Source organism: Sciurus carolinensis, chromosome 8, assembly GCF_902686445.1.
Source record: "Sciurus carolinensis chromosome 8, mSciCar1.2, whole genome shotgun sequence".
Taxonomy (NCBI): domain Eukaryota; kingdom Metazoa; phylum Chordata; class Mammalia; order Rodentia; family Sciuridae; genus Sciurus; species Sciurus carolinensis.
Window position 1 is genome coordinate 51,458,942 of NC_062220.1, and position 13,949 is coordinate 51,472,890.

The 13,949-nt window shown below is 38.9% G+C and overlaps 1 protein-coding gene and 1 pseudogene across 2 annotated transcripts in view; one reads left to right on the forward strand and one right to left on the reverse strand.

The window, feature by feature from the left end:
- Positions 1-7,848, reverse strand: part of Cdk14 (cyclin dependent kinase 14) — a 549,244-nt gene extending 541,396 nt beyond the window's left edge. For both annotated transcript variants that reach the window (XR_007109786.1, XM_047560804.1), the window contains exons 1-2: positions 7,716-7,848; positions 973-1,004 (exon numbers count right to left, since the gene is read on the reverse strand). Coding sequence is in view for 1 of the 2 variants with exons in the window: in XM_047560804.1 (XP_047416760.1) it covers positions 973-1,004; positions 7,716-7,806 (123 nt within the window). In the remaining variant the exon portion in view is untranslated. The remainder of the gene's footprint in view (positions 1-972; positions 1,005-7,715) is intronic.
- Positions 7,849-11,403: 3,555 nt separating this feature from the next.
- LOC124990305 (H/ACA ribonucleoprotein complex subunit 3-like) lies at positions 11,404-11,598 on the forward strand (annotated as a pseudogene).
- The last annotated feature ends 2,351 nt before the right edge of the window (positions 11,599-13,949 follow it).

A 13,949-nucleotide genomic window follows, 5' to 3' on the forward strand; every position in this document is an offset into this window, starting at 1 on the left:
TAAAATCAGCATATTACAGAGATACAGCCACATCAATGTTCATAGCTGCTCAGTTCACAATAGCCAGATTGTGGAACCAACCTAGATGTCCTTCAATTGATGAATGGATAAAGAAAATGTGGTATATATATACAATGGAATATTACTCAGCCATAAAGAATGATAAAATTATGGCATTTGCAGGCAAATGGATGAAACTGGAGAATATCATGCTAAGTGAGATAAGCCAATCTCAAAAAACCAAAGGAAGAATGATATCGCTAATAAGTGGATGATGACACATAATGGGGGTGGGAAGGGTTAGTGTTGGGGTTGGAGTTGGGTTTAGGGAGGGGGGCAGGAATGGAGGAAGGAAGGACTGTATAGAGGTAGGGGAAGGGTGGGAGGGGAGGGGGGGAAGGGAAAAAAAAAAAAAAAAAAGAAAGAAAAAAAAAAAAAAAAAAAAAAAAACCAAGGGAAAATATTGTTAGAAACTTAGGATAGAGGTATATTCCAAATATTATCTAGTGACTGAATAAAATCAACCTGGAAATCCTGACCTGCCATGTGCTCTGCCATGAAGAAAACAGAGGGACTGGAAGGTAGAGCTCTTGCCTCACACATGTGAGGCCCTGCGTTTGATCCTCAGCACCACATAATAAATAAATAGATAGATAGATAAATGAATAAATAAAATAAAGCTATTGTGTTCATCTATAAAAAAAAAAAAAAAAAAAAAGAAAGTAAAATGAGAACTGGGAAAGTGGATTGGGAGAAATATTTCTTTTTATTTTGTGTTAATGAACATGATAAAACTTGATTATTCTCTATAAAAAAAAAATAATAATAATATAACTAAACAAATGTTATTTCTTATTTGTTTTTTAAGACTTTTTTTTTTCTTTCTGGTTTCTAAGTGAGAAGTTGGCACCTACTGATTTTACCTAGCAGTAATTAGAGATACCTAATTGAAGATAAAGAAGTTTAGCCTACCTCATCAAAGGTGGTGTCGTCTTTCTTCAAAGCTGAAAAACAAAAAGGGAAAGGAAAACAGTTAATTGTGAAATCCCGAAGAGGTCAACTATCTAAGTTCTAGGAAATAGAAGGGGGGGGGGAATAAAACAACAGTATGGCGTTTTCATTTCAGAAAGTCAAATTGTACCTTGATCTGAACAACAATGTTAAAATACAAATACGAAAACTGCAAATGAGGGAGAATTGCACAGTATGCATCTTTGTGAAACATTTTTCATAAATATGTAAATGAAACTATCCTCCCAAATATGAAAAAGAAGCATGCATTGACCCCATCTCCTTTTGAGTTGAACATTTTAATGAAAGTATAAAAGAAGCACAAAGTCATCTTAAAGAAATTTCCCTAAACTCCTGTTTTTCTGACTATATATCATCATATGTGATACATGAACCTCCAGGTGTTAGGACAACACCCACTCTGTGTGTAGTGTCCTAATGACATTTTCATACTGAGAGAAGTTTAAGTATGGTGACAAAAGACCAAGCATGCAAAATAAACATGGCAGAGTGAAATAAAATTTAAACGATTCAACATGATAAATTTTATAACATAATATTTGCAAAGAAAACAATACATTTATTGTTTATATTTATAGGAAATAACAAATGCTTAAAGTGGAATATGCAAGTGTTCAAACTGAAATTTTATTACCCTAAAGAGAAAGTAAAGAATATCACTTATAGTCTGCACACATATATTTCTGCTTCCTTAAATTCTGCAACAACTTAGAATGTTAATAGTAAGGGAAATGCACAAAATAACTTATCTGAAACCACTTGTTGCAGAAATTTTTCAAATTTACAGAACTGTGCATAGGTTAGTGGTCAACAGCAGACAGTCCCAGCCTGGACAACAGGACTTGGATAGTTAACACTTGGAAAACTATGTTCTGACGAAAGCAATGAAAAACAAAGTATTGTCATAATTTAAGTTCTGAGAAAAGTAATGTGCCTAAATTGAAACTAACATGTGAAGGTCTACAAGATGTACTCTAGCGATACTGAAAAGATCATTTTCTGTTTTATAGCATAAAGCTGACTTTCAAAACAGATCAAGGTGTTTGTCAATGTGGGGGTGAGTCGAGGGGGATGCAAGTTGGCTAAGAAAGATAAAACATTTCTAACAGCTTATTTCTTCACTTTTCCCATTTGCTTGGGAAACTCATAAGAGATTTGTCTACTTTCTTTGTTAGAGAATAATTTGTCAATGGAAAATAAGAAGACAGTCCTTTATCCCAGTCTCAAATGGCTATCCTGCATTCAAATATTTGGAAGTTTTATTATATATTTTACAACTTATATTAAGTGTAATATACTCTATTTTGATAGATACAAGATCCTAAATGGTTCATTTTTACTAGAATTTAACTTCTAATCTAGAAGTCTCTCTTTAAATTCCTCTGTACTCCCTCAACACAAGATGTATCTTTTAATCAACATACTTGACTAGTAAATCCTCTACAAAATAGTGGTGTAATTCTAAATATAGACAAGTTGCTCCATCAAAAAAAAAAAAAACATAATTTCTTGGGAATAAGAAATGAAATGCTCATTGATTTAAAATGCAAAATCACATAAAAGCATATTATTATACAGCTTCATACCCAGCTCATTTAACAAAGATTAATGGAGTACATATTGTATGACTGTCATTCAAGATGCAAAGCTACAGCAGCCAGCTTATAATTCAGAACACAAACCTTTAAATACATTTTCTTTAGTTTGGACATTATAAAAGTTTTTGAAACTTAGCCATGTGTTTTCTTAAGAAGTGGTAACAACTCTTTGGGAATTGCAAACATGGAATGAAGACCCTCGGTTGAGAATGAAGAGGGCAGAAAACCAAAATACCTTATCCTTCCTTTCTCCTAAGTCCTAACAATTTTCCAGCCTCTGGATAAAGAAGGTAGCAAGGGGAGAAAATAAAAAATTGCAGATGTATTTGCTAAAATATAAGGAGTAGGAAGCCATATTCTCTCAACTTTACCAAACTCTCAAGTCCTTGGTGCCACAGGGGAAAATATTTTTAGACCAAAAAGCTCATTACTTAATTAAAATCTTTCATTGCTAAGATTGACACCTTACATGGTTTCTTCTAACTATTGAACACTTGCCCTCAAAAAGCAGTTAATAGTGACAACAAAGATCAATTAAACTTATTCTTGCTAGAGATTTATCAGGTCACTGGTGAATAAACTCTGACCTAAACATACACCATAATGTCTTGTTATTGATTACATTCTCTGATTGTCATTAATCATTTACGTAAATGTAAAACCACAATCATCTTAAAGGATATCAAGGAATAACAAGCATATTGCATTATTCTGGATTAACAAAAGGGTATATATTAAACCAGTTATGATCACCAGACATTCTATTCAGTCCTCTGATTGGACATTGCCTCCTCTAGAATTCTTCCCATGACTTCATTAATATGAAGGTGATGTTCTTCCTATGCTCTGCAACAGCAAATTTCACTAATTTCCATTGCAGAATTTGTCACTTTATATTTTCCATGCCCATACATTAGCTTGTCATCCCTTCAAATCCTTGATGACAGGGATCAGCCATGTTGATCACTAAACCTGAGTGTCAGAACAACATCTAGCACAAAGGAAGTACTCTATAGTAATCTGTTGAATTGATGAGTTTCACTTCAATGCCAAAAGGATAACATCATATACTTTGGGATATATTAACTTTTAAGTATATGAAAACCATACATTTTTCTCTCTTATGAAAGAACCATTAATATTAATCACATATTTTGTAGTTTTCAGATTAGGGAAAAAAAAAAAAAGTTTCAATGCTAGGGATCAAACCCAGGGCCTTGCACATGCAAGGCAAGCCCTCTACCACATCTCTATCCCATTTCTTCCCCAAGGGTGTAGTTTAATAGTTCAAATTTTGTGACTAAAGCTTTAACCTTACATTTCTTTTTACTGACAGGATGGGCTCATCAAACAACAACTAGACTCTAAAATTACGTACTTATGACCCAAGGTAATGAATTCAAAATTTCAGTGTAATGACAATCTCTTCCTTTTATTCAGTCCCTCACAAACCACATCCTTTAAAGAAATGATATACATGGGTTCATCCAAATATTGCAGTGTACAAACTTCCTTTTTCTCGGAGATAACTCCATACAAGTGTGAAGAAATGTATTCAAATGATTATGAAGAAATGTCAGTTTGACTTTAATCATACACTGGAGATTACAGAGAGCCTTTCTCCTGCTAGGCTACATTCAGAAATAGAAAAGAAGAAAAGAAAGAAAAATAAGAAATGTTTTTTAGTATATGTAAACTATTCAACAATTAAATTTGTCTTTATGTTAGCCTAAATGTAAAAAAAAAAAAGAAAAAAAAAAAAGTGTGAGACAATGACAGTAATTCCTAAATAAGTGACCACAAGGACACTATTTAGCAGAAAATCATACTACTGAAATTGATGGTGGACTTTATAATTCAATTATACCTATCTTATAAAAGAACCTGGCTATGTTATAGTCACTCCCTGGCAGATATAAATTATAACACTAAGGCTTGAAAGGCAATGTGCTTTATTAGACTTCTTATAATGTAATAATCTCAGATCAGCTGTATTTGGAGCAGGTGGTAACAGTGAGCACAATCTCCCATGTATGAACAAATTAAACATTAGCTTTCCTACTTTTTGTACTCAGAATTATTATTGTTGTAATAAAGATTGGGTGTCACATACTTCAAGCATCGTCCTCATTTTCTACAGATAAATGATTAGTGATTTCTTACATTTAAAAAAGGATATTGTATATTTCACCATATAACAAGGTATACTTTAAAAAAATCTTTTTTAGTTGTAAATGGACACAATACCTTTATTTTATTTATTTTTATGTGGTGCTGAGGATCGAACCCAGTGCCTCACATGTGCCAGGCAAGTGCTCTACCACTGAGCTCCAACCCCAGCCCTACATTTTTAAATCATACTAAAAAACAAAATAAAGTCATTATGTTTATTTCAAAAGCCATCTTAGATTGGCTAAAGGGGATGAATACATTTCAGTGTTGGATTACTCAACAGAAATAAACCATTCCCTCTTTGATCTCAAGTCCCAATGAAGAAAAGAGGACAACAGGGGATAAACAGAGAAACTGGAAGGAATAACAACATCCTCCAATATTGATCTCACCATGGGATAGATATTGCATCTGATATTTTAGGCATTCTGTCTGATTTCATCTTCACCACAAACCTATGAATATTACAGATGAAAACTCTGAGTTCAGGGAATTACTACAATTGCCTAAGATACACGATCAGCAAAGAAAATGAGGTTCAAACCCAGGCCTGCCTAATTCCAAAACCCATCCTGTTTTCAGGATGGCTCTACTACAAAGTCAGGGGCCTCTTCTTTCCACTTCTCTTGCTTTCTACCTGTAAGTTCAGTTACGTCAGTATGATGTATTCCTAATAATGACAATATATTATGAACACTTATTGAGTCCTTAATACATATCACATAGGACATCATGTTCGATATTTCACTAAATGTCAACAACAAAACAGAGATGTACGTGAAAAACTAAAGGTTGGAGAAGTTGACAGACTTATAAAAGGTCAGCAGCTAGGAGTGGCACCAGTCTGACAACCAGTCCCCTTCCTAGCTCATGCACTATACAAATCCATACTAAAGCCTCAGTTCAACAGCCTCTAGCATCTCAAAATTCTGAAATTAGCAGAATGAGTTCACTGTTTTCAATCTGGGGGGAAAAAATTAAGAAAACAAATAAGAAATAATTCTTTTTCTGGAATGCTATTTCAAATGAACATCCTAGGCTGGGTATACATACAACTATAATCACTTTAAACTTCGAAATCTCCTTTCAGTATTCCGCACTGAGACTTGATATTTGGAACCACCCTCCTTCAATACAAGAAATAATCAATTATGTTTACTGCACTGTACTAAAGCGTGGACATAAAATCCACTATATCTTAAAAGACATTTTTAACAAGAGTTGGACTCAAAAGGAGTTTCACATCACTAAATCTCCATAAGCTAGAAAATCCAATTAACTATAATGCCCCATTAACCAGCATTGTAGTTAATCTGAATTTTACTGTTTGTCGATCAAAACCTTGAAATTATTTAAACATAAGGAATTTTTCATATTAATGTCCTTGATTTCTTACTGAGACTCAACTGCAATGAATTATTTAACACAAAACTGGAAGGACTCCAACAGAGTCATTAGCATTAGTAAATATACAGTTAAAGTGTTTTAGAGCAGGGCTTAATGGACTCCAAGACCTGCCTCTGTGATGGTTTGGGGTAGGGGCTGAAACATCCTTGCTAATAATGCACAGGACTCAACACCTCACTCTCACACTCCTTTTGGTTCAGACTTCATCTGAATGCAGGAATGCACATATGCATCCCTAACTCTGAAGACTGAAACTGCAAATGCAATACACATAAAAACCAGAACAAAATCCTGGTTTCACAACATAACTTTACTTTTCTTAGGAAAGGTTTTGTAAGCCGACATAAAAAAAAAAAAGAAAGAAAAGAAAAAAAAAAAACTGACTAAATTTTGATCAACCTTTTCTCTCCCTTGAAGAAAGTTTACATATTTTATAATGAATGGGTAGCAGGGTGACTGCAGCACTCACTGGCACACCATGGTTTTAAGAAATTAGCCCTTTTATTATTAATTTCCATTAACACCCTCATTAACATGGATGACATGTGAAACAAAGACTACAGGTTTCTTAGGATTTTTTTTTTTTTTTTTTTTTTTTTTTTTTTTTTGGTGCTTGTAGGATTCTCTTGCTGAGTGCAGTTACCTGTACAGGTGAAAGTTATGACAGTAGGGGAGACAACTATGTCTTACAGGTTAAAAGGAGATTTCTATGGACAACATTCAAAATCGAACAAACCCATTCCACATGACACTGTTGTCACCTTGTTATTGCCTATGAGATGGATTTATTTTTAAATATCCTAAATATTCCTCAGTCGGTTTTTGTTAATCAGTGGGTTCCCCGGTTTAAAGACAATAGCCCCCGAGCTCTAGTAAATGGAACAAGTTGGAGAGACTTCATTCCTAAATGTCCAGACAACTTCACAGCGCACATTTCTCTCCAGCAGTATGAAGATTCAGAGACCTCGAAACTGAACACCCAATCTCGCTTTTTAGGACCCGAAGTACCGAACAAAAGGTCCCAAGGTATCTGTCCCACTTCCCTTTAGGTTGGATATGTTAAACAATACTACAGCACAACCCAACGTTTCGCCAATTTCCAAAGCTAAATTACTGACTAAACATCCAATACCAAAGCCTGCGCGGAAAAAAATAACAAGTGACCTGGCAGCCGCACAGTCCGGTGCGCATTGGGGGCCGGGGCGTCCCCTTTTTCATCCTCTGCGGGCGCGAAAGCCCATACACCAGTGGCGGGGAGGATGAACCCAAAGTGAAGGCTCCAGCTAGTCCACAAATGAAGTCCCAGATGCTGGGAGAGAGGGGTGTCTTTCCTTTTCGTATTCACCCTCCCCCACGTCCCAGCACTGTTCATGCCACCGCGGGTCAGCATCGCACCCCCAGGGTGCCGGCTGCACGCCGAGAGCCAGGAGCGCGATGGGGGCGCAGGGCCGAAGAAGAAGGAGCCGGGGGCGCCTGGCGAGGTCTCGGGTACAGCTCGTCACTCACCAATGCGGCTGAAACTCTCGGACAAAGTTCTCCGCAACTTCTTCATCTTGCCGATCTTCTCGGTCGGCTGCGGCTCAATGAGGTCGCACATCTGGACGACGCGGGGCCCCGGCAACTTCCCCAAACTGGTCCAGAGCCGAGCGCAGACAACGGCTACGGCGCGCGGCGCGGGGAAGGCGGCGCCGCCTCCTCCTCCTCCTCCTCCTCCTCCTCCTCCCGCGGCCGGGAGGCGACGCAGAGCTCGGGAGGCGAGCGGCCGGCTGCAGGCTCCGCTCCGGCCTGGGCCGCGGCTGGGCGGGGGCGCTTTACGTGGTGCCGGGGGCGGCCGCGCTCGCTACCGCCGTGGTGGCCCCGCGCCGCGTCGCCGCCGCCCGGCTCATTTTCCCTCCTTTGTAACCGAGAGAAGCGCGGCCGGCGGCCCGCTGGGTGTGTGTTGGCCGGGAGGCGGCGCGGCCCCGGGAGGGGGCGGGCGCGGGCCAGGGACGAGGTGCGGGTGCCGCGGGTGACCGGGTGCGCGGGGCGCGCGCGGGCGGGGAGAAGTTCTCAGCCCCGAGTTTCAGGCGCTCGTTGAAAGAGCCGCGGCGCGAAACCGCCACCCCCACCGCCCCTCCGCCGCCGCCCCGCCTTCCCGTCCGCGCAGGCCCGGGGCGCGGGACCCCGGTGCGACCCTGGCTCAGCGCTCCGAGTCCGCGTCCTCCACGGCCCCGCCGGACCCGCTCGCGCCCCGGCGGCGCCCCCTCCCGGCCGCCCCCGCGCTCCTCTCGGTGCTCCCGCCCCGCCCGCGCGCTCGCTCGAGGACCGCGGCCGGCGGAGGGCGGCGAAGGGGAGGGCTGGCGCGGGCCGCGAATCCCGACCGTGGCGCTACCGAAAGGAAAAGGGCTGAGTCTGGTGGTTTGAGAGGTTTTCTCGTTGCCACCAACGCCTGTGAAAAGGACGAGGAGTTGGGTGGAGGGCGTCCCGGATGGGGCGCAGTAAGGTCTCAGGGGACACATTCAGGTTTAGTAGGGACATTTTTTTAAATTTAATTTTGCAGAGGAAGGTATGAAGTGAAAGCTCCAAAGGGAAAAGTGGGCAGAAAGGGAAGCTTCGACTGTAACCCCCCAGAAGGCAGGCTCCTCTGTTTCCCTCTGCCCTGTCTCTTGCACGAGGTGAAGGAATGGGGATGCAGGTGATTTCTGATGAATGCCCCGTTCTCCAGTCAGTAGCGAACACGGACATTAGTGGACTTATAGCCAATTCTTACCAAGTGTTTCTGAATTGGAAGACTTAGGGGCCAAAAGATTCCGACCTCCTTTCCCCCACCCATTTCAAAAAGAAAAATGAACTTTAAAAAGGAGTAGGAGAGGCTTTATAAAATACCAGGACAAACCGTTCCGGCAGCAGTTTTATTCTAATAAAACATAGATCCAAACGTCGGTCTCCCTGGGGAGAGAGAAGGAAGATGGGGGAGGGCCTGAATGTTGATTTGGGGCCAGCAAACTCCTTATGAATAGAAACGTTAGTAATCTTGAGTCATCCGGCTGTGTAAGTAATAAGAGCTTGTGAGGGTGTCACAATGCTGTTTGGTTTAAAGGAAGTTTTGGGGAGTGTGTGTTTTGTTAAAAGATTTTTATCTTAAAACAAAAACTAGCCCCCTGCCTTCCTTAAATTGTGAGGTAGAGCACCGACTTGTTCTACCCTGCACTGAGCACATTACAGGGTCTTGACAGATAGCCGCTGATAAAAGGCAGGAAGTCAAGCCAAGTGCGGAGCAGAGGAGGCCAGCAATTGGTGAGGAAAGTCGGTATGAGTTGGAAAGTAAGGATGTGTGATCCTGGCGGCCATATCTGGATAGTTACAGACAGCACCAAGTGTGGCCTCATACAGGAAAAAGTTTGACTTTTACCACTTCCTCGGATTAGTTAGGGAGAAAGTTCTCAGCAGTTATGAATGAAAAGAAAAAGGAAAACAAAAACAAAAACAAAAAACAACAGGAGATCACAACACAGGTTCTAGAAGTCAACACAGTTGAAGAAATAGTCACTAATTTAATAAAATTCCCCTCTCCCCATACTAGGGATTGAACCTGGGGTTCTTTACCCTATATCCTCTTCTTTGTTCCTTGTTTTTTGTTTGAGACAGGGTCTCACAAAATTGAAAGACTGGTCTTAAAATTGCAGTCCTCCTGCCTCAGCCTCCCATGGAGCTGAGTTTACAGGCATGGGTCACTTAATCTGGCTAATTCAATAGGCTTTGGCTACCATATGCTTGGGCTGTGGTATTGTTGACTCTGACAACTATTTCAAACTGAGTGTGTGTGTGTCCTCGTTTTACCTCCCAGGTATTTTTCGTACTGTATAAAAAAAAAAAAAAAAGTCACTTTCTGCTTAAATAATTATTTATGTATACACATCTCTAATTTGCACCTTTTTTTTTTTTTTTTTTTTTGTGGTGCTGGGGATCGAACCCAGGGCCTTGTGCTTGCAAGGCAAGCACTCTACCGACTGGGCTATCTCCCCAGCCCACTAATTTGCACCTTTTAAAAAAATCAGATCAACATACTGATATATGTCTAGGGAAAGTGGGAAAAAAAAGCATGTTTAATATTAAATTCTTTGTGGAAACACATATGTTTCTGTATGCATAGAATATTTCTGGAAAAAAGAACCTAGAAAAGAGAACTTTGCCTTTACACTGTAAGTATGCTTTGAATATCTAACTCCAAAAAAATTTTCACCTAATTACAACAATATTCCTGGCAGGAGAAGCAGGTGTTTAGTCATGGACCAATAAAACTGGGAACCAACTTTCCATTATGTGTTTATCTGCTCCTCTTCTTGTTTAGATATCCAAAGGCAAATTATGCAAGAAGCTGTTATGCAAAGAAAGAATTTTATTCTTTTTAGATATGTATACTTCTATTTTAGGATTCAACTCTTTGTATAGTTATTTATTTCACATTTGCCTTCATTTTAAATTGCAAGTACCCTAAAGTGGGAAAAACACAATACCTGGTCCATAGAGGATGTGAATTAAATGTTTGTCAAGTGAATATAGAATGAATTGCTGTCACCGAGAAGTGATGTGGTATTGATTTTGAAACAAAATCAAGCATCTTTATGGCATATGTGTTTTCAGTGGGAGGAGAAATCTATCCCAGTTCTCATTCTCAACTTCTGGCTCAGAAGGTTACAGTATTGGATGGCTTGAACTACAGGTGCACTGTCTGAATACAATCAGATAAGCTTATCTTGGGGTTGACCCCACCATGAGTTGACCTGGACCAAAGTCATCAAAGTATGCAAGTACGTTAGACCTAGAGTAATAGTAACAGGAGCTGGTGACCTAGAACTAGTGAGTTCTAGCACCTGATCTATAACACCTTAGACAAGTGAGTAATTTACCCTCTTAATTATTGACAATATGAAAGGCCTAAACCAGATGACCTTTAGTTTCTTTTATAACTGCAAATTTCAAATTTTAAATTTAATGATGAAATTTCCCCTCTCCTATTTTACATAATAAAGGTAGATACATCTTCTGGGTGTAGTGGTGCATGCCTATAATTCTAGGGACTTCAGAGGCTAAGGGAGGAGGATTGTAAGTTCAAGGCTAACCTCAGCAAATTAACAAGACCCTGTCTCAAAATGAAAAATAAAATGGGGTGGGGTGGGCAAATGGACTTGGAGCCTCAGGTTGAAGTGTGGTCATGATTCTCCAGTATTACCTCAACAAGCAAGGAGATTGGGTCTACACACTAAAGAAATTTGACCCCCTGGGACAACAGACCTGCTCAGGCCATCCTGCTTGGTTCTCACCAGATGACAAATACTGGCGACACTGAATCACCATCAAGAAAGGCTTCAAGGTGCTCATGACCCAGCAACTGCACCCTGTTCTCTGAGAGTCCCTTAAATTTCATGTCTCTTCTGTCACCTGCTCCATTTGACAGAATCCATAACCAAGCACATCAATCTGTAGCCATGAAGTCTTCTTACCACCCATGCCCTTTGGAATCCATTCTCCTCATTGCCTTTGATCACACTAGTATGAGGCCATCATGGTGGCATCCTCTCTAAAGGGAACACATTTTTCATATTTTAAATTATTACCACATTATTAATTATAAAATGAAAGAAAAAAAGGGGGAGAGGGGGGTGTAACTCAGTGGTAAAGTGCCCCTGGATTCAATCCCCATTACCACACACACATACAAAAAAGGTAGATATATCAAGGGAGAAAAACTGATATACAAATAAGATAAAGATCCATTGACAAATTTATATTTCAGGATATATTTTTTCTAGTCATATTAGACATCAATTATGCTTTGATTATAAAATATTATGAATCTTTTGCATATGAGAAAAATAGCAAGCTAATTTGCTGGCAGCATAAAGGGAAAGAGTTCTAATCCAAATAAGATATAATATAGAGGATTTGATTAGAATCCAAGTACTAGCAGAAGCAGAAGCAAGCCTCACTGATTCAAAACAGTAAGGAAAGATATTAGCAGAGAAAAGAAGTCCATGAAACACAGATACCAAGGATGTGGATAATAAAGATGGAAAACGAAGATATTAATGTAAAATTTTAGAATTTAGTCAAAATGTAAATAAAGACTGACATTCAATCAGAAGGTAATTGTTAAAGTGGTGGAAATTTACATACTTAAATATTCTCTTAGAATCCTACAAAGTCATCCTAGTAAATTATTTTTAGGATCAATATATGATCCTTTTTGAACACATCCAGGAACTGAAGTAACACAGGGTATAAGTGACGTACAATTTTTTGGTGAGTCTTCCGTGAAATTGGTACATGAAATCCCAAAACTCTTTCACTAGTGGTTACTTTGCAACTGTTGGACAGAGTCCAATCATAAGGGGATTTGTTTGCCTGTTTTTTCACAAAGAGAAAACTGAAATCAGAAAGGGGAGGCACATGGAAATCTCACACTCAGGTAAATGGAGTTTCCCCATCCCTCCTCCTCTTCATCACCCAGCCACCAATTGCCAATTCAGGTCATTTTCACATTTACAAAATCATTTTTCAATGACATACACCTCCAGGTTTATTCAGAAATAAGACCTACATTTGCCTAATTGTTTTATAGATAGTTTTGTATCATTTCATCATACATTTGAAGACTCCTAGCAACCTATGTGCATTTATCTACTTGCAAATGATGGTAGAAAGAACAAAGAAGTTGCAAAAACCTTCAAATGATATTAAACACATATTAGCTCAGAATAATCTTGAAGAAAATAAACTACCAAGGTCAAAGCATACTTTAAAAAGCTAGTAAAAATCCCCTCTCCTATCAAGCTGTGTTTAAAAAGATTATAATGACATATCATTCCTGTTTTTTATTGTTATATAATTTATACTAGAGAAGTATATATGAGAAAATATCTACCACCATTTCTAACTAAGGTACAGTTTGCTTAATTATAGCCTTTAGTGTTATTTGTATGGTACAGATGTATCATTAACTAAGGGTCTTCATTTATGAATTAATTTCAGTGCACCATGTTGCATCCACCAGAACTAAAATTCAGAAGCCAGTCCTGTAATTGAACTCTGGATATGGATGTGAAAGTGTTCAGATGCTATTACCTTAGAGAATTAAAACCTTATGCCTTTTGATCAGTCTAGACAAGTCCTGCTAGGAGTAATTAAACTAAGAAATGCATCTCTCCTATCAAATACATCCTAGTCTTTCCTTCCAGGACCATTGACAGTTCATCTTCAGCACATCTATTCTAATCAAGTACTTATAAGCCAGAAAAATATCTATAGAATAATCATGTACTGTCAGTGAACATATTGTACTCCCTTGCCAAAATGACTTCCTCTCTATAATATTAAAATGTAACTGAAATAACTCATACTTTTATAACAGGCTATGAATTGATGAGCTAGTTTATCTTTTTTATTTTTTCTTTTTAGATATACATGATAGTAGAGTGTATTTTGACATATTATATATACATGGAGCATAACTTATTACAATTAGGATCACATTCTTATGGTTGTACATGATGTGGAGTTTCACTGGTCATGTATTCACATATGAACATAGGAAAGTTTTGTCTGATTCATTCTACTGTCTTTTCTAATTCCATCCCTTCTCCCTTCATTCCCCTTTGTCTAATCCAGTGAACTTCTGTTTTTCCCTCTCCCACTTATTGTATGTTAGCATCCATCTCTCAGAGAGAATATTGGCCTTGGGTTTTTTTGAACTGGCTTATT